Below are 27,950 nucleotides of genomic sequence, written 5' to 3'. Positions count from 1 at the left end.
CAAATCTAATTTTCTCAAAAAGCCCCCGCTGAAATATTTTGGTTTTACCTGGAATCATCATAGTTTTATGTCTATTTTCACCAAACATAGGTCCCAGGGCTCGGCACTTACTTTTGTCTTGATTCAATTCTTGCCCACAGTGTAAGGTTTTTGTGATAATTTTAGGAAATCCTCTAGCAACCGCAGACTATCTTCTTGTGCCTTGGTCTCAATAGAATGTGGCCTTTTTGCCCGCACATCTGCTATACTTTCTGAAGCCGACATGCCGTGAAACCGCATCAAATATGCGGCCAGAAACATGCCTGTACGGCCACGACCACTTTTACAATGCACCAGAGTTGCTCCATTTTTCTCACCACTAGCAACATCATTATCAGAGGCTAGGAGTTGAAAGAATGCGTTGAAGTCTTCAATAGTGGCGCCTTGGAAGTTTTCAATGGGAATGATGGTCCATTTTAGATTTGGAATTTTTGTTATAGAGTTAGGAGGTTTGGCTTCTGGAGATAAGGTGACTACATGAGTTATATTAATTCCAGGTAAAGAGCGTAGCTCCAGCTCTGACTGTGGACAGGCTGACCCTGCCAGCTTATTCACAACCAGCCAGCTCAAGTTGGTTGGCAGGTTGTCGCCCCATGCCCTCCCACCCACTACTGGGGAGACCATTGTTGCTGCAGCTGAACTTTTTCCAATAACTTTTCCTCCATGATGGTTATTATGAAATACTCTTGACATTTGAATTACAACAGTTTGACCGCTGTGCTACACTTGGAAGTTGGGTTGACCTTGGCTTTGTGATGAACAACATCACAAAACAGAGTATATTTATTCTATTATATAAAGTAGAAAGGGTTTTTCTGTCTGAAGCTTAAGATTTTAATAACTACTCTGAAATTAATACTTCTCAATTTTTGGGAAGTTCACATAGGTCCCAGTATGGTTTTAGACTATTTTATTTCTAGATTCAAGCCTTTTGGCGGAATTCGGCTATTATTCTGCAATTTTCGAGGACTGCTTGTTTTCTATAAAGGAATCCAGGCTATTTCATTATACATAGTTTTAAATCTTGTCCTTATTATATTGTAACTCTATACACTTCTTGTAGAATTAGATGTTAATCAAGCAATATTAGCATATTTCTTTTAAACTAGATTTTTTTATCACATATCGAAAAAAGGTCTTGATTTTTATCATTTATAACCATCGCTTATAGTAAACTAAACTTGTAACTAAAGTATAATTGTTTACAAATATACAATGTATTTGACGGAAAGCTAAGTACGGAGCTAGTAGGCGAGGAGAAAAGAACGAGCGGTCAAATTAAACACAGGAAGGACAGGGTGGGTCAACTAGAGAAAGGACAAAAAAAATTTGGGAGAACAATGCTAAGATGCAAATATTTATACAATTTGTTAAGGTATAGAAGACTACTGCAGATTGTAAATAAGATCATCAAACCTATATCTATACCCTCGGCTACGCCCCTAGAAGCATCTAAGGATACTTGAAGGTTTGAAGTTAGGATTAGTCGAACCCTACCCCATTTTCAATTTTATTTTAAAAAGAAAAAGTATGAAGTAAAAATTTCGGAGGGGGAGGGGGAGATTTCTTTCCATGGATTTCCCTGTAGAGGGTGATGGTCCCCTCCCCCTAAAAAGTTAAAAACCTTTCCAGGACCTCAAAAGCTACATAGTAAAGGAGAATCATTTCGGTTCAGCAGTTATTGAGATCCTTCACAAAAAACGTACTGTTATGTATGTTTTTAAAAAAAGAACAACAAATTATTTAAATAAACTTGTTCTAATATGGGTCATCAAAATTTGTACTTTCTTTACATAACTTGTTAAAAACTTAAAGTTACAATTAAAATTAAGTACTTAAAAATAAATTAGCTTCAGACAATATAAAGACAAAAATATAACATTTTAAATTGTTATTTTTGCAAACAATTTTGCAACAAATGACTAAAGAAATTGACAATTTTGTCCTTGCAAATATTTTTTTCCTCTCCTTTTTCCTGAAAGGAGTTTCAGCTGAAATTGGGATATATATTCTGGACAAAGATATTTCTAAGTATTATGATGTTTGTTTGTATGTACGTATGTCCACTAGTATTTCTTGATTGCTGGTTCGACCAGTTTTCAGGGAAGTTCAGTATTGGTCCAGGTTAGGTTTTAGACTATTTGGTACATTACCCATCCTTGAAGTCATGGCCGCTAGATATAAAGTAACATATTTATCTTAGCGATTAAGAAACAAGGATGACAACATCCATAAAAGCGAAGCACTGAAACGGTAGGACAAACGGAAATTAACACTTGTATAGTGTCTGAACTCAATAATCAGAATATAAAAGTATAAGAGTCGAAGCAAAAGTGTAAGTAAATTTGTTGCAAAACTGCTTGATACAGGATAATGTTTATGGACATACTTACATTTTTAGGACTTGATTATAGAGCTGCTTCGCTTATAAAATTGTTCTTTGTTGTCCCAGGAATCAATATACCAAAAATCAGATCAAACGAATAATTAGATCATATAAAAATTTGCTGTTAAAAAAGTAGAAAATCAACATGTTTAAAATGGACGTACGGACATTCTGGTAATGAGTATAGAGTTGCTACGCTTTTTAAATCGTACCTAACTACTACAGGAATCACCATGCAAAATTTGAAATCGATAGGACAATTCTAATATGCCTAAATTAACGAATAAAAGCTATCTATCTCGAACGGACGGACGGACCGACCCTAATTATAGAAAAGCTTCGCTTTTAAAAAAATAAATCTTAGGGGAGAGGGTTTTATCTCCATTTCATTTTAGGGGACGAAGCATCTTGAGGATACTCTCTTAAGTTGGGTATAGTCCCTTTCGTGGCAACGCTCCTTAAGGGGCGATTCTTCGTATTTTTCACAGTAGCTTTTCTCCTATTTCTAGCCCCTGCGGTGGGCTCTAACCCTGCGGGGCCAATTGCATAACCCTGTGGGGCAATCATCTAACCCAAAATAACCTAATCTAACCTAAAATAACATATCAAAAGCCATTTTATAAATACGACAAATCGCTCCTTAAGGGGCGTTGCCACGAAAAGGACTATTATAGTCTTAACATAAAAGGTAAGTACCCATTTTAACTTATTTTGTATAAGGAGAAATGTTGAATCTCTTCTTTTTAAGAATAACTAGCGGCTACACCCCTAGAAGCCTCTAGGGGCACTGGTAGGAGGGGGAAAAGTCGACCTTATCCCATTTTAAATTTGCGTTTAAAAAGAGTTAAAAAATATTTTTGGGGGGAGGGGGGTAAAGAAACCCTCTCCAAAACTAGTTCAAAACCTTCCCAGGACCTATAAGAAGCTTCACAGTAAAGGAGAACAATAACGGTTTAGCAGTTAGCGAGATCCTTCAGGACAGACAAAAAACGCTTACTACTTTATATAATAGGATTGTCCGTTAACTTAGCTAGGTTTAAGGAGGAAAGGAAATCTTTAATTTTAGGCGTATTCATTTGTGGTGGTGCAATCAAGTCCGCCCTCAGGAAGTTGTTCGACTCTTGACGTCACCATGTCATACTAGAGACGTTGAAAATGGTACCTACTACTGCTATGATTTATGTGTGATTCTAATAGACATGGGGGAAATCGGAAGTGTAAATTCCTCAAAACCTTTACAAAGGTCTAGCAGTCGAAGGTTTTTTTGTCTGTTGGATGATACATAACCTAATATCAGAGCTGGATTTAGAGTATCGCAACCCACAAGCGGATGATGTCCTTAATTTCTGCAATGCTTAAAAATAACAAAACAGAAAATCAGAATGAAGGCGAAGGGAAAGTATTGATATATTTAATATATGCGATTCTGTAATCTTTAGAAAAATGTATGGCTGTTTATCTTAAATAAAAAATAATTTGTGGACGCCATAGAACACCTTTATTTGCATGCATGTATAAGTAATGCACTATATATTATGTTACAAAAATATTATATACAAATACATTAAAAGTAGTTTTTGGTGCTTTCCCTCAAATGGGGGGGGGGGGGGGGGAGGATCTGTTGTCAAAAGGTACTCTGAGGGAAACTGTCTACATTTTGTCAGCTTATACCAACAAACAACGGAATCACATATACGTGATTTTCAGCTGTCGTTGGGGGGCAACACATGACGACTATTTTATCTGCCCCCCCCCCCCCCCCAAATATTATTCTAGATTTATTTCGCTTGTTGGTGATACCTTATTTCTAACATTTTGTTGATACAATAGCAGCACAAACTTTAAGAGGGTAGTGGGCCGTATTCTAATAATTGGTTTAATTTAAGCTACCTAATTTTCTTAATTATCCTTTAACTCGAGTTCAGAGACAAGTAGCGTTTTAAGGGGGGACTGTAAAAGAAAAATATTTCCATAATAATCCTTGTAAAAAAGCAACGAATTGCTGGCTGTCTGTAACTTTAGATTTAGCTAACCCCTGCTGATCTAAAAATGTTCCTTTTTACAGCGAAGCTTCTTATAGGTCCAAGAAAGGTTTAAAACTATTTTTGGATGGTACCCCCAACATTCAAAGATAAATAACCCCTAGAAAAAAAATTGCCTACAGCTGCAATCAATTTCAGGCGTTGGGGTCCCACTTACCCATAAGAGCCCCCAAATCCACCTTCGGGGCGTAGCCGCTAGTTATTATTAAATATATTATCAAAATCCACCAAATAATATTACGACATGCGCCCTTAAACGCATGTAAAATGCTTCTTTTTATAATTAGTGGTGAAAAGGGGATAAAATTTAAAAGCTTAAATGTAAATGTCTAAATGTCTGTCTACCAAGCAAGGACGACTAAATACAATAATAGCGAAGCTTTCAAAAAAAGCCTTTAATTTTGATTACTCTTGAAAAGAACAAATTTTAAAAAAAGTAAAAATTAACATACATTTATCCAATTTTAAAACATAATTCAGCTTAGCAGGTAGTGTAAATACTAAAAAGATCAATAAATTTTTTCTGAATCCCTGACAGACCAACAGACCAATCATCACAAATAACTTGAAGAGTAGCCTCGCTCTCTAAAAATGCAATTTGTATATTTTAGATTTCCTTTTCTATAATTACTAAAAACTAATTTCATTTTGGAAATTAGATTTTTTAAGTATTTTAAGGAAAAAGAGTTATTATTATTAGGTATAAGATAATATTCATAATACAAGTCTAGACGATTTTCATATTTTTTTTAAAATTGGAAAAAAGCATTTTTTTCGGAACAAAAATTACCTCAAATCTGTCTTACACTATGTGACACTAAAATAAAAATGAAAATCACTGTTGCAATATCAGGCGAATGAGGTCAACTGTAAAAAATAGAACCTTTAACTCAGGGATCTTAGGGGATAGGACAATGGTCGAGAAATTGATGTACACATTAAAATATCAAAAACCAATCAATTAAGAGCTAACGAATGTGAGACCTGTGTAATCAGGGCATCAAGACAAGAGCCATGTAATTAAAAGTTTGTAATTTATGGGCTTAAATTATGTGTTAAAGATGGTTTTAAACAATTCATGCTTTCTAACACTTGTAAAGTTATTTTTAATATGGCTTTGAAACCGATTAATATCCGCTGTATTAGAAATGGTTCTTAGCCATTCTGAAAACTCACGTATAGCATCGAATTACAGGTAATTTTCCACGAATATTAAAATAAAAATCATAAACTTAATGCAACTTTTGTAAGCTCGGGCCTTCGGTCCCTCGGTTTTAATCTTATAATTTTTCAATTTATTATCCGCGGAAAGCTGTCTATAATACGATGTAATAAATAACTATTATTAAGGTTCTGGCAAAATATTCATACTTTAGGATTATTGAAAATAAGGATGTTGAATTATAATAAAGACATTGTGGTGGTCAGTTTAAAGTCATCAGCTACATAAAAGCTTTTTATTAAGCAAAAAAACTTTCAGGAAATAAAGGGAAAATTAAGTTATAAAGAATGATACAAGCCTTATACAATTTATTAATATTTTATATATTTGTAGTCATATGTAGAATGATATAACGACTGGCCAAGTAAGCTGTATGTATGAGTTTCTACGGTAAGGGGATTAAACTGTTGTAAAGAGTATCTTAAAACACAAAAATCAGCAGTTTTTCTAAAGAAGTGGCCGAGAAACGCACATTTCGCAAACAGCATTACTGACGGACTAAAAGACAAAGTGAATTATATAGAAGATTGGCTTCATCCCAGGCAAAACTAAGAGAGGTGGATACACCCTCTAGACCCCGTGAAAGGTGCCTACACCCCCCCCCCGCCCCCCCCCCCCTAAAAACTACGAGGGGATCAAAAAATCATATCCCACTTAAAACTATGAAGGGGGGGGGGGAGGGGTCAAACATTGAAATAAATCATTAACATGTCCATGTTATCCCTGAAAAATTGGCCTACTCTACTACTTCCCCTTTTTTTCCAGCTGATTAATATGATTTGATAAAAGCCAGTTCCGAGGTTATACGAAATATTGTAATCACGGATGAATTCATCCATAAGTGTCGAAATACTAAAAACATTGAAGGACGGACAAAGTGAGTTACAAAACAAATGCTCAGTTGTTAAAAAAAAGTAAAAACAAATTGAAATAACACGTTAAAAATGGTAGGAAAAAAATCACATTTCCCTCATGGCGTTACTGTCGAACTGACGAAATTATTGATTAAGTTTGTTCGATAAGATCTCACTAACCACTGAACCGTTTTGTCTTTCATTTTAGGGAAGCCTTACATAGCTTTCTAGATGGTTTTAGGCTATTAGTCATGGAGTTGTTCTAGGGTATTAATATGTCCTTCCTCATACACAGCTTATGCTAGGATTATACCTTATATTTACAGGAATCCTCTAGAAAGGTATAACACTGATGAACCGAGTGTTGCAAATATCATTTTTCTAGAACCTGACTTTCTTCAGTGGTGTGCAAAAAATATGGCATACCAATTGAGTTTTTAGTGTCAATAAAACATATCAAGACCTACCCCTTCCCTTCCCTTATAAAGGGAATCTCATCGTTTTGGCTTTGTTATGAAATTAAATCATCGGTGCTCGTTTCAGGTGCTTTAGTATCAAAGGGAAAAAAACGGATTGCAAGTTTTAAATGCTAAATTGTCGAAAATGGCTGGATTGGTTTCAATTACTTTGTTTAGAAAGCTCGCTATTCGTATGGTCAGCAAACGTGACTGGGTCAGAACAAGTAGCGTATCAAGTTGTTGTCATAACTAAACACGTTGAAAATGTTTCCTATTGCAGCTTTGTCAGATTCGCGACATAAATAGTTATATTTGGGTATTCTTCAAAGACTTTCCGGTAATGATTATGGAGTTGCTGCGCATTCTATTTCGTACCTAATTGTACAGGATGCATCTTCTAAAGTTTGAAATCGATTGGACAATTCTGACATGCATTGCTTTTAAAAATAGAAACGAATGTCCGAAACGAAAGTACAAACACTGAAAGTAAAATTATTTTTTTTATTTTGTTGTCTTTTTAAATCCTTTTCTTACTGCTACCCTTCTAACCCACTTTTTCTTTCCTCCCATGACTAAATTACTGAATAGAGCCATATCTGCCCATAGGATCTATCTATCTATCAATCTGTCTTTATCTGATTAAGGATCTATCTATTTATCTGTCTGTTTTTATACATATTACCATCATTTAAATATTTATTCCAATACGAAATAATATACAAACATAGTTAAAACATAATAATAATAAAAAGATAAAATTAAGACATAAATCGATCCACATAGAACGAATAAAAGAAACAATGTGTATGTTAGGCTTAGTTTGATATGAAATTAATAAAATCATATATTATATTGTTATTCAAGCCAGCATTATGAAGGAGTTTACAAGTAAATTGAGATAAAAGAATAGAGTGTGCATAGAAATTGTTGTCATCCCACTTAATGAAATCGTCCTCTATGCTTATTTTTAAAGATCTATATTTTGCAACTAAAATTAAATGGGATAATTGTAGATAGAAATCGTTTGAAAAGCCTTCATAAAACATATTGTATAAGTAAAAGTTTTCTTTTAAAAAGATGAATTCTGGCTTACTATCATTTAGAACATAATCTAGAAATAATGCAAGTTTATGTATAAAATAGGTAGGAAACACACAGAAATAGAGGGCATGTTCTGTTGAACTTATTATATTACATTTTGAACATAAATTTGAATCAGTTAATTTAAATTTATATAGTTTATTTTTACTATTTAATGTTCTGTTCATATGTTCAAGGATAAAATTTTTATAATATAAAATAATTGGCATGCTAAATATTTTTTTTAACGACATAGAAAGCATTTCTTTGTCTGGAATATATAACTTATCACTCACTCTAGTTTTTAGTGCAGGTAGCTCACATGAGTTTTTATTTCTATGAATTAGTTTAAAATGGAGAGAAAATACAGATTTGTTCTTTAAAAAAACTGTTCCAATTGGAATCAAAAGTTGCTTTGCTCTCTTCATGCTAAACACACAATCTCTAGGAAAAGCTGTTTTTGTTGACTCTACTAGTTTACTCAATTTATTTATTAAAGAAACATCTCTAATTATATTCGATAGATCAGATTTTATGCATGGCAAAAACAATACTTTTTCATCAATTTTTCTTGTTTCAAATATGGAAGCAATGGTTAGCTTCTTAGTTTTAAGTAATATATTTTCATCGTGTTTATTAAAAGGTGTTGAAATATTAGCAAAATTGGATGAAATAATGGGGGATTGGAAAAACGTGGATGGTTCATGTTCTAAATCATAAAAAAACTCACTTAGCTTATGAAAATAATTACCACCTGCACATGGATAAAGACTCTTAAAGAAATTTTGATGCTCAATTATTGTTTTATAACTAAATGTAGGTAACATTGCTTGAATGTTTAGATGTTTATGTTCTAAAATTAAGCTAATGGTAGTATCATTATGTTGGGAAGAAAATCTTAGACAATTCATAAAACTATTTAACCATATTGAAAATGCTTGGGTGTCAGGTTTTAGAAAGTTCAAACCACCCTGAGTGAAATCTTGTTCTATACGATTTTGTGAAATTTTATATCTGTATGATATTTTTCCATCAGGATTTCTACTAGACCATAAAAACTTTGAAATAATTTTCCAAATTGATTTACAATATTTCTCGTCAGGGGGATAAATTCTGTTATACATATTACCATAAGATATATTCATCTATCTATCTATTTTTATGAGCCCTGTTATCTATATGTATTTTTTTATATCTTTTTCAGACCATAGCATTGTTTCTATTCATCCAATAATTTGTCTATCTTTATCGGACCATAATATCTATCTATCTTTCTTTCTATCTTTATCAGACCCTAGATCTATCTATCTATAAAAAAAAATCTGGGTCCTTATGAATAGAATTTCTCTGTATAATCTTGTATAATGGAGTAATTAGTCAAAGAATCATACATTTCTTAGCTAATTTTTCTATCATATATAAAAGTAGTTAGATATTTTTGTCAGAAACTTAAAATTTCAATAACTGCTCAACTAATTGAATTCTTTTTTAGGGAATCATCCCATAGGTATTACTTTTTGAATAAACTAGCAGCTACGCCCCTAGAGGCCTCTAGTGGCACTTTAAATGTTTTTTTTTATATTTAAAATATGTCTATATTGCGTTTGACGTTTATGTTTGCGTTAAACTCTCTTTCTAAAAAATTTTCTAGGGGCAATATCTCTTAGGAGGGTGGTGGTACCCTCCCCCAAAATAGTTAAAAACCTTCCCGGGACCTATGAGAATCTACCCTGTTAAGGAGAACCCGATCGGTTCAGCGGTTAGCGAGATTCTTGGGTACAGACACACAGTCACACAGATACACAAACACACAAACAAACAGACAAACATCCTGTTACTTTAGTATAAGGATTGTTAGATAGTTAATTATATAATGAATAAGATAGATAGATACCAAACAATTAAGCTTATACAGCTTATAGCATAGAAATCAACCAATTTTTATCCAATAACATTTGTAGTACATATTCTACAAGACATATAGGTTTATTTTTAATGCCATTTTTCTTGTAGGCAAATTTTTCTTGGTGTCTATTCTATTTACAATTTCTCTAATTTGATGTGGACTAAATTCTTTAGGTTTGAAAATAAATGTGTGCAAAAAGTCTGAACAGAGAGAGCGCACCAATAGTTGGGTGCGACAATAGAGTTACAACCAATAGAGAGAGCACCAATAGTTGGGTGCTACGATAGAGTTGCAACAAATAGCGAGCGTACCAATAGTTGGGCGCTACAATAGAGTTACACACAATAGAGAGAGCACCAATAGTTGGGTGCTACAATAGAGTTATAAACAATAGAGAGATCACCATTAGTTGGGTGCTACAATAGAGTTACAAACAAAAGAGAGAGCACCAATAGTTGGGTGCTACAATAGAAGTACAAACAATAGAGAGCGCACCATTAGTTGGGTGCTACAATAGAGTTTTAAAAAATTGATATTTCAACCTTCTATCTTTATTCTTAGCAATCTAGTAATATTATATCTATTATTGCTCTAACTAAGGTCCAAAAATTCTGGGTGTCCAATAAAAAGGTATTTTAACAACATAACCAATATTTAAGTATTGGACGACTAGGGTAAAGCATTTTTAAATAGAAAAAGCCAACTATTGAACATTTCTAAGAAAAAAAACCTTGTCATTTCTTGAAGTTTATTTGAGTTAATGACAAATAATTTAGTTTACCTTAAAGACCAAAGTAGACCAATTAGAACTAATCAACAAAATTCAATCTTGAATTTTTTTTATAAAATCAAAATTAGGTAAAAACTTTTTTATACTAACCAGTTTATTTTGGCGGCATTTAAAAATGTCCCAATAAAGCCATTATCCCTCTTTCTTTCTCTCTCCCCTTTTACATATACAAGTAAATGGATGTAGAATATAGGTGGATATTATGACAGAGGAAACAATTGTCGTCAATTTAGGCTGCTATTCGTAAATTGGTAGGTTCATCAAATAGGAGCAGAGGGGATGGGGTAAAGGGAGTGGATAGAGAGTACCTTTATTTTAGCCTGCTACAAGTTTCACTTAATTAGAGTACATGAAAATCTGGTGTAATATCCAAATAGTAATACATCCATTACAAGTATGAATATCAACTAATTTATAACGGACAAGGATTTGGCATTGGGAGATAAAATGATTTGTCACAAAGTTTCAAAATTTACTGTGTTTTTTTGTATCCTTTATCAGTGGATCTATTATTATATGAATCTTGCAGAAAACTATCATGTACTCTAATAAAGTGAAACTTGTGGCTGGCTAAAATAATACCCCCCCCCCTTATCCGCCATTTTTAACCTTTCCCCACTCCTCCTACTGAATGAACGAACTGACCAATAAATGATGTCCATCATTGACAACAATTTATCCCCTGTCATGATATCCGCGTATATTCTATGTCTATTACAGTACCTAATTTGCAACTTTGTCTTTTTTTCAGAATTAGGTATTAGGTTTTTAATTTTATGTATAGCAGTTCATTGCAGCTGCAAAAGACACTAATTTTGGGGGCAAAATATTTTGTTCAGATGTTATATCCCTATCCCCTACTAATTTATAGGTTGTACATTGAACAGTCAAAAGTTTTTAGATTATTTATTATCAAAATTGATCTGAATAACTTTCTTATGAATATAGTATACATATATATCTTAATATGATTTTGATGGTACAAAAAATGAAACTAATGGTAATAAAATTTTTGTAGATGCGTAGCTTTTCTGTAAGTATCACCTTCCCTCACTGACTAACTGACTGTCTCATTCCAACCGTATTAGAGTTAGAGTATATACTATGACAATGCCTTAGAGTCAAAACTATTAGAGTATATACATTGGATAAAAACCGTCGTTTATATTTTCAATTAAATCCCTTTTGATGACGAAACCCAATCTGTACCACTTTTGACGTCATATTCTCCATCTCTTTTTTAGGGGTTTTCTTTCCCACTTCTCCTCTCATCTCCCTCATTTTATGACGTCACAGATTAGGCTTCGTCCTTTTGATTCTTCGAAAATATCAGGAGGGAAAGGACAATGTAGCTTCTCATAGGTCCTGTAAGGGTTTATAACTATTTTGATGGGAGGGTACCACCATCCTAAGAGAAATTGCCCCTAGAAAAGAAATGCCAACAGAAAGTGTTGCAAACTGGGGCCACTAAATAACTTAATGGTCTCTTTCTTTTTAAAACTACAATTTAAAATGGGGAGGGGGGTCGACTTTCCCATTCCATTGCACCACCTTAAGATTATGTATAATAAAATAAAAATACTCCCCCCCCTCCACCTCACTAAGATAAAGTGGATAAGTAATTTAAAAGTTTTCTTCAATAAAAAGCCTTTTTATATCCTAAGAACTAGGAGTAAAAATGTGTTGCATAAAGATTTGATATTTAGATAACTACAAGCATACCATTCCTCTATAGTCACATATTTCAACAACAGCCTACATTTTATACATAATTTAGGACGACGATTTTTTTCCAAAGCAGATTAAATTCCATCCCAGGTTGTTCGGAACAGGACGTTTTTGGTTGTTGTGGCCCTTGTCCTGAATTAATTTAAGCAGGCCGGAGTAATGTCTCTGATCAGTTGTTAACAAGATCTTAATGGACAGAAGATCAAACTTTTGTTCAATTATTCACAATTTAGAAATAGTCAGAAGGGTTGGTAATGGATTAAAAACCTGTATAAATAAAACTGTAAAGATAGAAGAAATTATGAGATGAAATGTTTATTTCTGTAAAACTATTTTTTATTAGAAAGTCCTAAAATCTATTCTTACTTTTGTCATTTCTATGGGATGGGACAAATATCGTCGACCAAACTAAAGAGATGCAAACAAAATTCTAGTTTACTCTCTAATGGAAGAGACATTATTAATAACAAGGATGACAACATCCATTAAAGTAAACCTTAAAATATTAGTAAGTTAAACAAATGACCATTAACAAATGTTGAGAAACGACGCTTTTAATGCTCAACAACATTTGTAAGTTTGAGAAAAGATAAATTACAAAAACTACTTAAATACAAGAGATGCTTGAAAGGACATACTTACATTATTTTAAACTTAATTATAGAAATGTTACGCTTACACCATACCTAATGGTCGTAGGAATCTATATTCCAAAAATCAAGAGATTTTGATAATTATATCATCATTGTGGGCTAGAATTGAATCAAGACAAAAGTAAGTGCCGAGCCCTGGGACATATGTATGGTGGAAATAGACATAAAACCAAGATGAATCCAGGTAAAACCAAAATATTTCAGCGGGGGCTTTTTGAGAAAATTAGATTTGAAAATTTCAAGTTCAATTTTCACCCCCTAGGAGTTGCCGCATAATCATGACAAGAAAAGCAAATATTATTTATTTTCAATTTTGAACAACTTTGCTTTTATGAAGTCCTTCTTAAAACCTCTCTATATATGATTTATTTTAAGCTGAATTTTTGTGACCTTTGCAAAGCAAGTGATAGTGTGGTATTCGGCAACCGTGAGCCATGCCTATGGCACCCCTGATCTGGGGTTCGGTGGAGGGTCAATGGCCCTCCCCCGAGTCCTGGGGAAGGGGTCTAGTGACCCCCTCCCTACGCTTGGAATTAATGATTGAATCTGTCATGTTTATTATGGTTAACTGTATTCTTAATTCTCCCCCACCCTTTTCAGGGATGGGGGATCATTATTGCCCAAACTGACCATTGTATATGTATTATTTATGCTTTTATGTTATGATTATTTATTCCTATCCATGTTATTATTGTTTGTTGTATATAGCTTCAGTATCCTTTAAACCTCCAATAAAGTGACAACTGAAATAGATGTTGATTCTTGTCTAGTGAATGCTAGAGAAGCGTAGCTTCTCTATAGTAAGGTGTCCACGTCTGTTCACACTGCCGTAGTCTTTATTCGAACTCTGATGTCTGCCATTTACCCTAGGCGGATACCACAACCTTTGGTGACAGCTGTGTGAGATTAAGGCGAACCACAAGTGTAGAGCAGACGCGCAGCTGAGGCTAAGGTACTCCCAGCAGTGAAACTGGCAAAACTGACACAAGCAACCTGAATTACCCACCCTGGACAGCAAGTCTAACTCTGCATCCGGCAGTTGTGGAAGTGAAACTGGACGAAGAACCGCGAGAAGCGCCGACATCTAACGGAGAATTGAGCGCTCAAAAGGCTGAAACAGGCCTGCGGACCGGCTGAAACAAGCCAAATAAGTGTAAACGGCTGAAAATAGGCCAATTTTACTGCAAGAGATAGCAGGATCCGAACCAGTGGCGCTAGCAGGACGGGACATTCCCTGCCGCCATCAGCTGGATTTGGATAAGCGGCGCTAGCAGGACGGGACATTCCCTGCCGCCGATAGGCTGAAACACGCCACATAGCTGCAAGCGGCGCTAGCAGGACGGGACATTCCCTGCCGCCGATAGGCTGAAACACGCCACATAGCTGCAAGCTGCGAGCCAACATACGAGTGTAGTGCACCAGAACAGAGAAAAACTACGTCAACTCCAAGTATCCTGAGAGGCTACAACGCAGCCACCCATCTAGAAAACAGATATTATATCACATTTGCAGGGATTACCACCCTAGTGTGATGGCCAAACAATAGATTTATGAGCAAAGCTTGGCAAACAAATTGTTGTGTTGTGATAAATCTAAGAATAGAACAGGCTTGGATTATTGTGTATTGTGATAACAGCTAAAAATAGAACAGAGTTGGTAAACAAATCTGTTATGCAATTGTGATAAGGACAAAAATAGAAGCTAGATGTAATATAATAAAGACCCTGATATACAATCAAAACAATCTCAAGCCCACAGCACAACAACAATACACCCCTTATTCCAAGGGAAAGGGAGGGGCCCCTCTCCATTGAAGGCAAATACAATCAGGGTGATATAATAGATAAGCCTAGGATTAAGAAGAAAAGGCCCTATTACACCAGCACACAGTTACCCCCCTCCCTCACAGGGGGAACGGACGGAGTTACCCCCGTCCCCTCACGCGCTTCCCCCTTCCTACCCACACTAGACTAAGTCCGTCTGTAGTGTGGGGCTAGCGGTCGGACACACAGAGCGCCATTCACGGGTAGCGCAACAGAGTGCGGAAAATATCATAAATCCAACGGACGAAGCGGACCAATGAGAGAGCGAGTTGAGGGGTGAGAGCGCGTTTTCCCTGTGTGCGCGGATTTGACGGCGCGGACGCGCGTTACAAGGACAGGAGATTCCACGCACACACACACACACACACACACTCACACCGGAGCGGAGCTACTCCATAGCATTTAACAGGGGTATTTTTTTAGCAAATAAAGAATTGCAAGTTTCTTTCCTTCTAGCTCTAGTGTGATAAAGGAAAACCCAATCAGTTCCTGACAGCAGTTCAGACCCTCAACATCTACCTACCTCTACCAGCCTGCCCTACCACCTCAACACCTAACTAGTGATAAGTACAGCTAAGATTATATCTTTGCAACTAAACTCCCAACCTAGTGATACAAACAGTGTTGGCTGTTAGGCTAGGGAGCCTCAAGTGACAAACCATTCATTTTAGTACTGTATAACTTTGTGCCCGCCGTTGCACCGTTGACCCAATGGACCAGCATCAAGCCCCAGGAGGTGACCAAGCCCCAGGATGGCTCCAGGATGACCCTCAGCCGGCCCCAGCCGAGTACCGCAAGCTGATGCTGAGCAATCTGCCGGAGTTTAGAGGGCCGCCCAAGCAATCCTGGTCGGCACATATCCGCAGACTCGAGATGTCATGGGCGGCTTACCACGTGCCACCTCATGATTCCCTCAACCGCCGCAACGCCCTACTACTGTCACTGGTAGGGCAAGCGGCGGAAATGGCGTCCCATCTGTTTGGCGAGGCAGGCCAAGCCTTGACCTACGAACAGGTCAAGACCGAGTGTGAATTGCTATTTCGCCCTGCTTTTGAATCCCAAACGCTTAAACAAGCGTTTAGGGATTACAAGCAACACTCGACAGAACCTATACAAGCGTACATATCAACTAAGTGCGCCTTGTATAGGGACGCCTACAACCATGAGGATCTTGAGTTGTTGGTGGACGAATTAATTCGTGGAATTCGTAACGCCAATGTAAAACGCCTCATGATGAACCATGAAATTACGAGTGTACCTGAGTACACTCGTAAGGCCATGTTCACCGTGACCATGGTTACTAAGCAGCTGAAGGAAGGTGTGTGCTTAGTGGACTCGACCGACGGGCTGACTGGATCTGCCTGCATCCAGTTGCCCCAATATGACGAGTCGGAGCCAATGGAGATTGGCTCCTTGGCTCCGGGTCTCCACCAGATGGGGAAGGTCGCTCCAGATGACAAGGTTCCAGGCCGCTGCTACCGCTGCCAGGGGAGAGGCCACCGAGCTCGAGACTGCCCAACGCCTGTGGAAGTTAGCCTAGAGGAGAGACGCACCCAGCCACGCCGTGACCGTTCTGCCAAGTGTGAGCGTTGCCACTATGACGGTCACACGGCGGCCGATTGCAGAGCTGACTGGGCCCAGGTAGCCAGCCGCAGGCGCACCGCCGACAAGGGTGCCCCTCCAGGGAAGCCCAGCAGAGTGGCCCACATGGAAGGGAGCGCGCCCCCAGCACCACCACAGCAAGCAGCCGCCCCCAGAGCTGCGGACCGAGCCGATGGGATGCCGCAGTTTGGGACTGTACCAGCTAGGATCAACGTACTGGGCGGCGCGGCTGAACCCAACCGGGTTGGCCTAGGCTTCAGTCTTAACCATCTGGGGCCAGAGCTGATACAGCCCAACAACATAGCCGAGCCAGAGGTGCTGAGGCCCCAGCCTTTTAGCCTCAACATGATGGAACCTGCCCGACTGAGCCTACCCAGCAAGAGTGGAGGGGCGCTGCCCAGCGTCCCTGAGACGGTGTATGGGGAGGTCCTGGCAGCCGCCGAACGAGAGAGGCAGGAGGTGCTAGCCAGCACCTCTGCATCGATGTATGGGACGCCACCCGGCGTCGCCACCTGGGATGATGGGGGGGTGCTATCCAGCGCCTCCCACCTGGTGCCTGGGGCGACAACCGTCGCCGCCACCGAGATACCTGGATCCTGGAACGAGCCAGCCTCCAACCTGATGTCTGGGGCGACAACCGTCGCCGCCACCGAGAGACCTGAGCCCTGGAACGAGCCAGCGGTCCCAGAGGAAGGGGTGACACCCGTCACCCCCAGTCAGCCAGCGCCACCAGCCTGCAGGGAGAGCCCAGCTACATGCCATCCAGAGCCCCCTGCCAGCCAAGGGAACCCAGCCGCTCAACATCAGGATAAGTTGAATTTGTTAAATGTGTTGTATCCAAGATATTGTAAAAACCCAGCCTTGCCTGTGCCCCCTGCACCAGAGGCTGGGGAGATTGAAATTTGGGAAAATAAGGACTTGCCTGTGCCACATGCACCTGAGTTCCTAGGGCAGGGGAGGGAAGTGAGTAAGGGCGAGCCTGTGCCACATGCACTTCAGCCCCATGCCACTGGGCATGCTTTGGACAAGGGAAGGGAGCACTTAGGGCTAGGGGAGCCGACACCCAGGCAAGTGCCAGTCGCTTGCCAGTCTGTCATTGGGGAGGGTATCGGGGTGCCTCGGCCGCATACAGATAACGCTCAATGGAAACTTGTATCTAGCCAGGAGCAGCCCAGCCGTGTCCAGTCCCAAGAAGCAGCCGTGACCAGAGCTGAAGATCCCCAGCCGCGTGTACGAGGAAGATGGTTGCCTGGAAGCCTCTCCCATTGGTGGATGGTCCTGTGGGGCCTCCTGCTGGCAGCCGTGTGGCCTACAACCAGCTACGTCCTGGTGGGGTGGGACTGTGCCAACCCCACCCATGTCACGTCTTACAATAAAGAAAAGATGTGTAACACGGAGCCCCTACACCAGGAGGTGCCCCTTGGCCATGAAGTACACGTCCTGCAGCAAGTCAAGGTGAGGGAAACCACTGGGTACAGTTGTCAGCTCACCGTGTCCCAGTGGACATTCAGGTGTGGGGTATGGGGTCACCTCAAGGTGACCTCGGTCCCCACCCTCATGAGGCCAACCAAGATAGACCCAGAAGCGTGCCGAGACCTGGCCAGGAACCGAGTCTACACGTTGCCAGGCAAGACCCAGCCACTGACGTTCCAGCTGAACCACCCCCTGTTCTTCACCATCGACATGGTGGGCGCCCTCGTCAACAGCCCCGAGGGGGTGGGTTGTGAGGGGGAGGACGTCCACTTCGAGGGCCAGCTATACCGCAACGAATTGGTGCTCCAGGAGCGACGGCTGCTGGTCAAGGAGGAGACCTATGTGGTGGAGGATGGACGGGTGGAGTCCCAGTCTGATCACCTGACCCTAGAGTGTCCCCATTCTGAGCTGTCCTGCATCACTGGGGAAGCAACCTACGTGTGGGACCACCTGGGAAGAGATTGCCCCTTGAGGCTGATCCGCAGCCTCCAGCCCAGCCTGGTGATGGATGCATATCTGGTTGACCATCAGGCACAGTTTTTCATCAACATGACCCAACATGACCCAACATGACCCAACATGGCCCATGCCACCAACCATCCAGCGTTGTTCGTGGCAGCTGACCCAGCCGCGGCTGCGCTGCCCAGAGTGTCGGCCAGGGATGTTGACGTTCCCCTTCAAGCACAGATACATGCAGGTTATATTGGGTTTACCCTGGAAACGCGCATGAAAAGCACCGCAGCAGAAGAAGTAGCGGCCAACTGCTGGAAGCTCCAGCAACTAGACCCGGCCCACCCGGTGCGTGTCCAGGGGAGCACGTTCTCGGTACTGAGGGGAGACATCCTGCTGCAGCTGACCTGCCAACGTCACAAGTACGTTGTCCGCGAGCACAAGGAGTGTTGGGACAAAGTGCCAGTAGAGCCCACAGGTTTTGTAGACGCTGTGACACGGGTGTACAGTGAACACGCCACCAAGATTCCCTGCTCCTCCACCTACCCCCTGACTGTGCACGCGGAGGAAGGCTGGATAGAGTTAACCCCCGCTCCCAAGAAGAGGCCACCCCCGCTGGATACGCCTAAGCAGTTGTTGACAGAACCCTTAGATGACTTCAGTTCAGGTGGCTTGTATTCGCAGGCTGAGTTAAACGACTGGCAACAACTGCTGGCGTTCCCAGCATACAAGAGTGCCATGCTGACCGGCCTATCCTATGGCTCCTGCGTTCAGCAAGGCAGCTGTTCGGCCACAGGAGACCATGGGATAGTGTCCTACAACATTGACCGACTGGCGGAGGAAGGAGAGGCAGCCCTGGATGTCTGGGCTGGATTTAGACAAGCCATCCACGAGTGGGGAGATGGCGCAGCCATACTGTGTTTGCTGTTGTTGATCCTCAAACTGCTGGGGGACCTAACCATCATTTCCCTGGCAGCAGCACAAGGAGGAGTCCGAGCAGCCCTGAATGCGATATCACAAGTGTTCCTGTACCATCCAGCTTTATATAGGAAAGCGCTGGCTAGAGCCAGGCTCAACCATGCCAAGTCCCGGGACTTTTCAGTGGACTGGGATGCCATTCCCATCGGCAGGGACGCAGCCGAGGAAATGGTGTCTATGAAATCAACTGACAGCGGGCATGACCGCCCAGGTAGGCCAGGACCGCCCTCTGGCAGACCCCGCGGCCCCTCAGGAGGACAGGCCGCTGCTCAGACGATCAACCTGGCAGCCAGTGCCCCAGCCGCTGCCAACAACAACCAGCAGGCCCCACTGCTGACTGTTCCAGCAACAACTGTGCCACCAGCAACCCTGATACCTGCAGGCGCTGACCAACGTGTCCAATCCAAGCCAGCCTCTGCCTTCTATCCCACATTGGGAGCCCATCAACCCTAAGAAGATACTCACCACTAGGATTCCATTGAATCATTATCGTTTGTATATATTTTAGCCCTAAGGAGCGGGCCGAAGGCCTCAACCACTGTCGGAAGTCTGGTAGGGAAACCACCTCCCAGCCTTCCGAGGGGAGAGTTGTGGTATTCGGCAACCGTGAGCCATGCCTATGGCACCCCTGATCTGGGGTTCGGTGGAGGGTCAATGGCCCTCCCCCGAGTCCTGGGGAAGGGGTCTAGTGACCCCCTCCCTACGCTTGGAATTAATGATTGAATCTGTCATGTCTATTATGGTTAACTGTATTCTTAATTCTCCCCCACCCTTTTCAGGGATGGGGGATCATTATTGCCCAAACTGACCATTGTACAGGGTGTTTTTTTTTAATGGAACAAAAGTATTGCTTAATATAACCCACTTGCCATTGACAGAAATTAATAATCTATATCTTAATTTCTTCATTGGGTTGGGGAGTTTTGTATAAGCAAAAAATATTTAGCGATTTTCAACAAATTATGCCTTAAAAACCGGTTTTTTCAAAACCACCTATTTTTGGAAGATTTTTGGATCATGACTGATTTAAAGGGTGTGCAAAATTGCATACATTTTTAAAATTCAAATTGTGCGACTTGTGATAATAGTAGAAAAATGTTATGCATATCGTTAGAATCATCATAAACTCTAGTTTTTGGAAATATATGTATCATATTGATGCTATTTGTAGTATAGAAGCTACGTTGGAAAATGTGAGAAAGGTTGAAAAGTTTTAAGTAAGTTGGGACATTTTACCACGTAGCTCCTAAACTATACGTAGCACAGTAATAGTTCTTAAACACCCAAAAACTAGAGTTTATGATGATTCCAACAATATGCATAACATTTTTCTACTATTAACACAAGCCACACAATTTGAATTTTAAAAATGTAAGCATTTTTGCTCACTCTTTAAATTGGTCATGATCCAAAAATCTTCCAAAAATAGGTTGTTTGGAAAAACCGGTTTTTAAGGCATAATTTGTTGAAAATCGCTAAATATTTTTTTCATATACAAAACTCCCCAGCCCAATGAAGAAATTAAGATATAGATTATCAATTTCTGTCAATGGCAAGTGGGTTATATTAAGCAATACTTTTGTTCCATTAAAAAAAAACACCCTGTATATGTATTATTTATGCTTTTATGTTATGATTATTTATTCCTATCCATGTTATTATTGTTTGTTGTATATAGCTTCAGTATCCTTTAAACCTCCAATAAAGTGACAACTGAAATAGATGTTGATTCTTGTCTAGTGAATGCTAGAGAAGCGTAGCTTCTCTATAGTAAGGTGTCCACGTCTGTTCACACTGCCGTAGTCTTTATTCGAACTCTGATGTCTGCCATTTACCCTAGGCGGATACCACAATAGAAATGACCATTTATTAACTCCCTTCAGAAGTGGTTTTATGAAGAACTTTATAAAAGCAAAGTTGTTCAAAATTTAAAATAAATAATATATGCTTTTCTTGTCATGATTATGCGGCAACTCCTAGGGGGTGAAAATTGAACTTGAAATTTTCAAATCTAATTTTCTCAAAAAGCCCCCGCTGAAATATTTTGGTTTTACCTGGAATCATTTTGGTTTTATGTCTTTTTTCACCATACATAGGTCCCAGGACTCGGCACTTACTTTTGTCTTGATTCAATTCTAGCCCACAGTGTCATATAAAATATTGTTCTTTTAAAAAGCAAAAAATCATCATGATTATGGTGATCCGGACTTTCTGGTATTAATTATAGAGTTGCTACTTATGACAACTATGACATGTAGAAAAAAAAGACATTAGAGCTATCAGTTACGGACTGACAGACGGACTAATGTATGGACTGGCCATTTGTAGATGGAAGGAAGGCAGACAATATTGTTGAATTGATGAATAAATGATTTATTTTATCAACATATTTTTCAATCCCTGTAACCCTGCAATGAAAATATTGAGGAGATAAAAGCACAAATGCTAAAAAAGATTTAAAGATAATCAAATAAGTAAACCGAGTTGATTTTTATTATTACTTTGAATTTCTGAAATACAAGTATTGAATTGATGTAAAATGTATGTACAATGAGGACACATAAAATTACCCCTTCTGTAGATTACAATTTGTGGCTGAAACGTTTGGACATACAACTTTCAAATTCAAATTCAAAGTTGTTAAAAGCCAACGAATAAGAAAACAATATTATAAACCTTTGAGGACTAGTGTAATAAACAGCCCACTGTTCCCCTCCTAATATCCAAAGAAAAACAGAGGCCCTTCAATAGCCTAAAACCAAGATAATTCTTCCTTTGCCCCTGGAAGTAAAATTAAGGCTTATTAACATTCATTTGGTCAAAAAATGTTAGGCATCTTTATTCTAAGTAAGATAATGAGGGGTTGCAAACAGGGAGTGAGGGAACAATGGGCTGTTTATTTATCCTAGTCCCCAAAGTTGTATAATTCCCTTAATTGTCTTAACAACTTTGGGGACTTTTAATGAATTTTGTTCAGGTTGGGTGTCCAATGTTTCAACCACTAATTGTAATCTACAGAAATGTATGTATAATCATTGGGGATATACATTAATTTTCGGACATTGTCTTTTCCCTTAAGATCCGTGGGTTGCAAAGCGAATCATTTTAAATTTAACAGTCTGATACTTCAACCAGTTTCAACTTTCTTTATATTAAGTAGCGAAGCTACTAATTAATTTAGGTCGTAGGTCTTGAAAAAAATTATGATAGAAGATTTAAAATATAATTGTTTTTTTGTTAAATAGATGGTTATAGAATATATGTGGATATTATGACATGGGAAATTGTCGTCAATTTAGGTTGCTAACATGGACATCATTTATCGGTCATTATTATCGGACATAAATTAATAATGCAAATACTACAAAAGAATTTGATTATGATGGACTTGAATTAATCTAGATACACTTTAAAAAATATTCTTTAATTTTCGCCTTGATTTACCCTAATAAAGTTTATAAATATACAACGTATTATAATTTGTTTGTCTTAGTTTTAAATATGAAAATTCTGATGGGTAACAATTTCTTTCCTACTGTGATAGTAACTTTAGAGAAACAAGGATGACAACATCCATGAAAGCGAAGCTCTAATACAGAATTCTGTTTAAGGACATACTGACATTTTTAATACTTGATTATAGAGATGCTTCGCTCATAATATTGAACCTTATTGTAATAGGAATCAGTAATCAAAAAATCAGATCAATCGGATAATTTTAACACATAAAAAATTGTTATTAAAAAAGTGAAAAAATCAACATGTTTAAAATGGACGTACGGACATTCTGGTAATAATTATAGAGTTGCTGCGCTTTCTAAATCGTACCTAACTACTACAGGGATCACCATACAAAGTTTAAAATCGATAGGACAATTCTAACATGCCTAAATTAACGAATAAAAGCTAACTATCTCGGACGGACCGACCCTAATTATAGAAAAGCTTCGCTTTTAAAAATAGTTTATTATCCTTACGATATTATAACAGAATTTACGTTTCTGTCTGTGTGTGTGTATACCGAAGGATCTCGCTAACCGCTGAACCGATATGGTTCTTCTTTAGCTTCTCATAGGTCCAGGTAAGGTTTATAACTATTTTGGGGTGTGCACCACCACCCCCCAAAAGAAATCGGTCCTAGATAAATGCCACCACCCCCTCAATGGCCCCTAGAGGCCTTTAGGGGCGTAGCCGCAAATTTTTAATAATTAACTAATAGGTTACAGGTATTACAACCAATGTAGTCTTAAAAGTTACAAATAATTCCTATACTATATGAAACTTTACTAACCTTTTTATAATGTTCTAGCTATTAAAGCACTACTTCCAGATTTAATTATTTTTAGTAGCGAAGCTACTCTATAATTCACTTTGTCCGTCCGTCCGTCAGTCCGTCCGTCCGTCAGTCCGTCCGTCCGTCAGTCCGTAACGCTATGGGGGAAATGAGATTTACTCAGCTCCTATAAAAGATAGAATGCTGAAATTTTTTGACAACATATCTATCATTATGGAGCACAATTGATTATAAAACATCAATGGCTGTTGGACCGCTTTTTAGCAGGTTTTAGGCTATTTTTGTATTTTTCACATTTTTCTCCATATCTTAAGTGTTTATGGTCCGATTTTCAAAATTTTTTCAGTTATAGATATCAAAATTAAATTTTCCGTCGTTTGAAGAAAACAACCATGTCGGCCAGACTGCCCTTTTAACAGGTTTTAGGCTATTTTTAGATTTTTTCACGTTTTTCTCCATATCTTCAGTGTTTATGGTCAGATTTTCAAAATTTTTTCAGTTACAGATATCAAAATTAAATTTCCCGTCGTTTCAAAAAAAAACAATGACGGCCAGACTGCATTTTTAGCAGGTTTTAGGCTATTTTTATATTTTTCTCCATATCTTCAGTGTTTATGGTCTGATTTTCAAAAAAATTTTGGTTATAGATTTTAAAATTAAATTTTCCGTTGTTTAGGTAAAGAAAACAACCATGATGACCATAGTGCCTTTTTGCAGGTTTTTGGCTATTTTTAAATTTTTCATGCATTTTTTCATATCTCTGGTGTATATAGTCTGATTTATCTAATTTTTTAAGTTAAGGATAGAAAAATTAAATTTTCTCTTGTTTTAAGATAACAACTATGGCGGTCAGACTGCCTTTTATCAGGTTTTTGGCTATTTTTATATATTTAACAAATTTCCCCATATCTTTGGTGTTTTAAGTCCAATTTTCAAAATTTTGGGATATCAATATCAAAATATTATTTCCCATTGTTATGAGCATCTTTTATGTAATTTACTTTGACAATCGTCATCATACAATTAATAAAACAAGGTTTGGTGTTTATTTTCTCCAATAAATCTATTCTTGATTTTAATAAATACACTTTAAATCTACTTGTACTTATTCCCATCCATGATTTTTGTGCTTCGCTACTTATGGATGTTGTCATCCTTGTTTAATAATAATTCTAGTTTATTTTTACAATAGACTAGATATGAAGTATGATACTTTCCTGATTTGTATAATTATTCAAATTATCTTTTACTACTTTTAGGTCAAAGTTATTGTAAAAAAAGTTCAGTAATTTAGGCAGCGAAAGCAAGAACTGTGGACATCAAAGCTTTTTTTAGGGAGGGGGGGCCGGGGGGGGGGTGTTTGCATAATGGAGTAATATCCACTCTCCGTAATATATTTTACAGTCTTGTGGGAAAGCCCTTAAACAGGGTAGATTCGCTCCACTATTATGTTTACTTTTGATAAAAACCACCTGTGTTTTATGTTACTAGCGGCTACGCCCCTAGAGGCCTCTAAATGTTTTTGTTTTGTTTTTATTTAAAAAGTCATGTAATTGTAATTATTTCTATGTTGCGTTCAAGTCTCTACTTTAAAATAAATTTTTGATTTTTTTGTTATTTCTCTTGGGAGGGTGGTGGTACCCTTCCCTAAAATAGTTATAAACCGTCCCATGACCTATGAGAAGATACTTTGTCAAGGAGAGCCCGATCAATTCAGAGATTAGCGAGATTTTTCGTTACAAACAAACAAACAGAGAGACAGACATACTTTGTATTATAGATAGTTTAGCATCTCTATAACCTGCTACATTGAAGCGAAGCCTTTCTGCAATTAACCTTGTCCAACCGAACGTTTCCACAGATCTTAATCTAACCCACTATAATATATGAATACTTTTTTCAAATTCTTTTGTAGATGTATTTATCTTTAGTAAATATATGAAGTATTCTGAGTGTAATTAGTCTGAAGAGAATAGTTATAATTAAACATTTTGTCTTACAATTTTATTTTACAAATGCTCAAGTAAAATTATTTATTTTAGACCACTGGTTGCTATTCCCCCCATGTAGCCTCTAGAGGCACTGGAGGGGAGGGGTAGGATTTAACCCTCCACTTTCGATTTAAATTATAAAAAGAAAAAGTAATAAAATTAGGGGGAATGAGTATTTTTAGTAGCGAAGCTACTCTATAATTCACTTTTTTTTCTAAGGGCAATTTATCTTGCGGGGGTTAGTTAACCTCCCCAAAAGTTAACCTCCCCCCAAAAAAATTTCCTTGGACGAAATCGATTCAGTGGTGGGCTACAACAACAACAGACAGACAGACCTACACCATCCTGTTACTTTTATATTTGGATTATTTGGAATCCATATCTATTTCTCTGTTAGTATTGGTTAAAGGATTCACAAACAAAACAAAAATAAAATCAAAGATCAAATAGAAATCGGAAGGAAAGAAATAAAAAGATAAAGTTATTTTTAAATTTAAGACTTACAGATGACTGTTCTTTTCCACCACCAAAATTTTGGAAATGGCTTGGCCAAAAACAGACGCAACTCATTACAAGGACATCTAGACAAAGGTTGTGCAGTTAAATGGTTGTCTGTCTGTTCTAATTGGTATGTTTGTGCCTTGGGACCTACCAGGCGTCCTCAGAGGTATAATTCAGTGTAAACAGAAACGTCCAAGCTTTTTATTTTGAGGTGGGTAAAATGGAGAGTTTCAAAGGTTTAAGGGGAGTAATCTATAGTTTATTTTTCAAAATTTCATTGGGGTAAAATAAGGGGTTTCAAAGTTTAAGGAGGGGTGTAAACACCATTTTACCCACACCCGATCGAAAGTCTATAAAGGTATACCTTGATTTTAAAACAGCTGCAATTCTAAAATCATTTACATTAATTTTCATTATTGATTAATTCCAAACTTTTTTCCCGGTTCTTATTAAGAAAACATGTCAAAGAGAAACTTCATTAATTAGAAACTCAGAAAAGTAGCAAGTAATTTTTTTTATTTAGTTCAGTGTCAGATTTGATATTTGTGTTTTTTTTAAAGCAGCAAAGCATCTCTATAGATATTGGTGTCTTTCTGTTCTTTTGTCAGTTAGGTAATGTTAGGTAGATAATTTACCTAGCTTATATTTTCCTTCCCCATCTCTTAATTTTCTCTGCCCCTCCCCGTCAATAATTTAGCATACAAACATTTAGAAAACAAGGATGACAACATCCATAAAAGCGAAGCACGGAAACTGTAGGACAAACGGACATTAACACTTATATAGTGTCAAAACAGAATAATCAGAATATAAATGTATAAGAGTCGAAGCAAAATTGTCAGGAAATTTGTTGAAAAACTGCTTGATACATGATAATGTTTATGGACATAATTACATTGTTAGGACTTGATTATAGAGTTGCTTCGCTTGAAACATTATACTATGTTGTCCTATGAATAAACATACCAAAAATCAGATCAATCGGATGATTAAATCACAAAAAAATTTGTTGTTAAAAAAGTAAAAAAATCAACATGTTTAAAATGGACGTACAGACATTCTTGTAATGATTAAAGAGTTGCTACGCTTTTTAAATCGTACCTGACTGCTACAGGAATCATCATGCAAAGTTTGAAATCGATAGGACAATTCTAACATGCCTAAATAAACTTAAAAAGCTATCCGTTTGTGACGGACGTACGCTTTTAAAAAGTGGGAAACATTTTTAGTAGCGAAGCTACTCTATAACTTGAAATGTCCGTCTGTCTGTATGTCCGTCTGTCTTAGTTTGGGGGAAACGTGATTTTCTCGGCTCCTATAAAAGATAAAAGGCTGAAATTTTTTGACAACATTCCTATTATTAAGGAGCCTAATTAACTATAAAACATCAATGGCGGTCGGACCGCTTTTTAGCAGGTTTTAGGCTATTTTTGTATTTTTCACATTTTTCTCCGTATCTTTGGTGTTTATGGTCCAATTACCAAAATTTTTTAGTTTTGGATATCAAAAAAAAAATTTCCTGTCATTTCAAGAAAACAACTATGACGGTCAGATTGCCTTTAAGCAGGTTTTAGGCTATTTTTGTATTTTCACATTTTTATCCATACCTTTGGTGTTTATGGTCCGATTTCCAAAATTTTTTCAGTTATATATATTAAAATTAAATTTCCTGTCTTTTCA

General features: G+C 38.1%; 2 protein-coding genes across 2 annotated transcripts in view; one reads left to right on the top strand and one right to left on the bottom strand.

Annotated features, from left to right (window-relative positions):
- The window catches only part of ndl (serine protease nudel), a 215,943-nt gene that overhangs the window by 137,829 nt on the left and 50,164 nt on the right, over positions 1-27,950 (top strand). The window lies entirely within an intron of this gene.
- Positions 124-1,181, bottom strand: LOC145328552 (dual specificity protein phosphatase 23-like). Its single transcript, XM_080172287.1, has one exon. It carries the CDS (start codon positions 730-732, stop codon positions 124-126), a length of 609 nt encoding a protein of 202 aa, XP_080028413.1. The 5' UTR covers positions 733-1,181.

The sequence above is a fragment of the Acartia tonsa genome, chromosome 9 (genome assembly GCF_053477335.1).
Source record: "Acartia tonsa isolate MP-2025a chromosome 9, ASM5347733v1, whole genome shotgun sequence".
Classification (NCBI taxonomy): domain Eukaryota; kingdom Metazoa; phylum Arthropoda; class Copepoda; order Calanoida; family Acartiidae; genus Acartia; species Acartia tonsa.
This window is presented reverse-complemented; position numbering and strand designations above follow the sequence as displayed.

What these genes read in the sequence shown, in the direction of transcription:
- LOC145328552 (XM_080172287.1), bottom strand. Translation starts at nt 732, where the DNA reads ATGTCAAGAGTATTTCATAATAACCATCATGGAGGAAAAGTTATTGGA.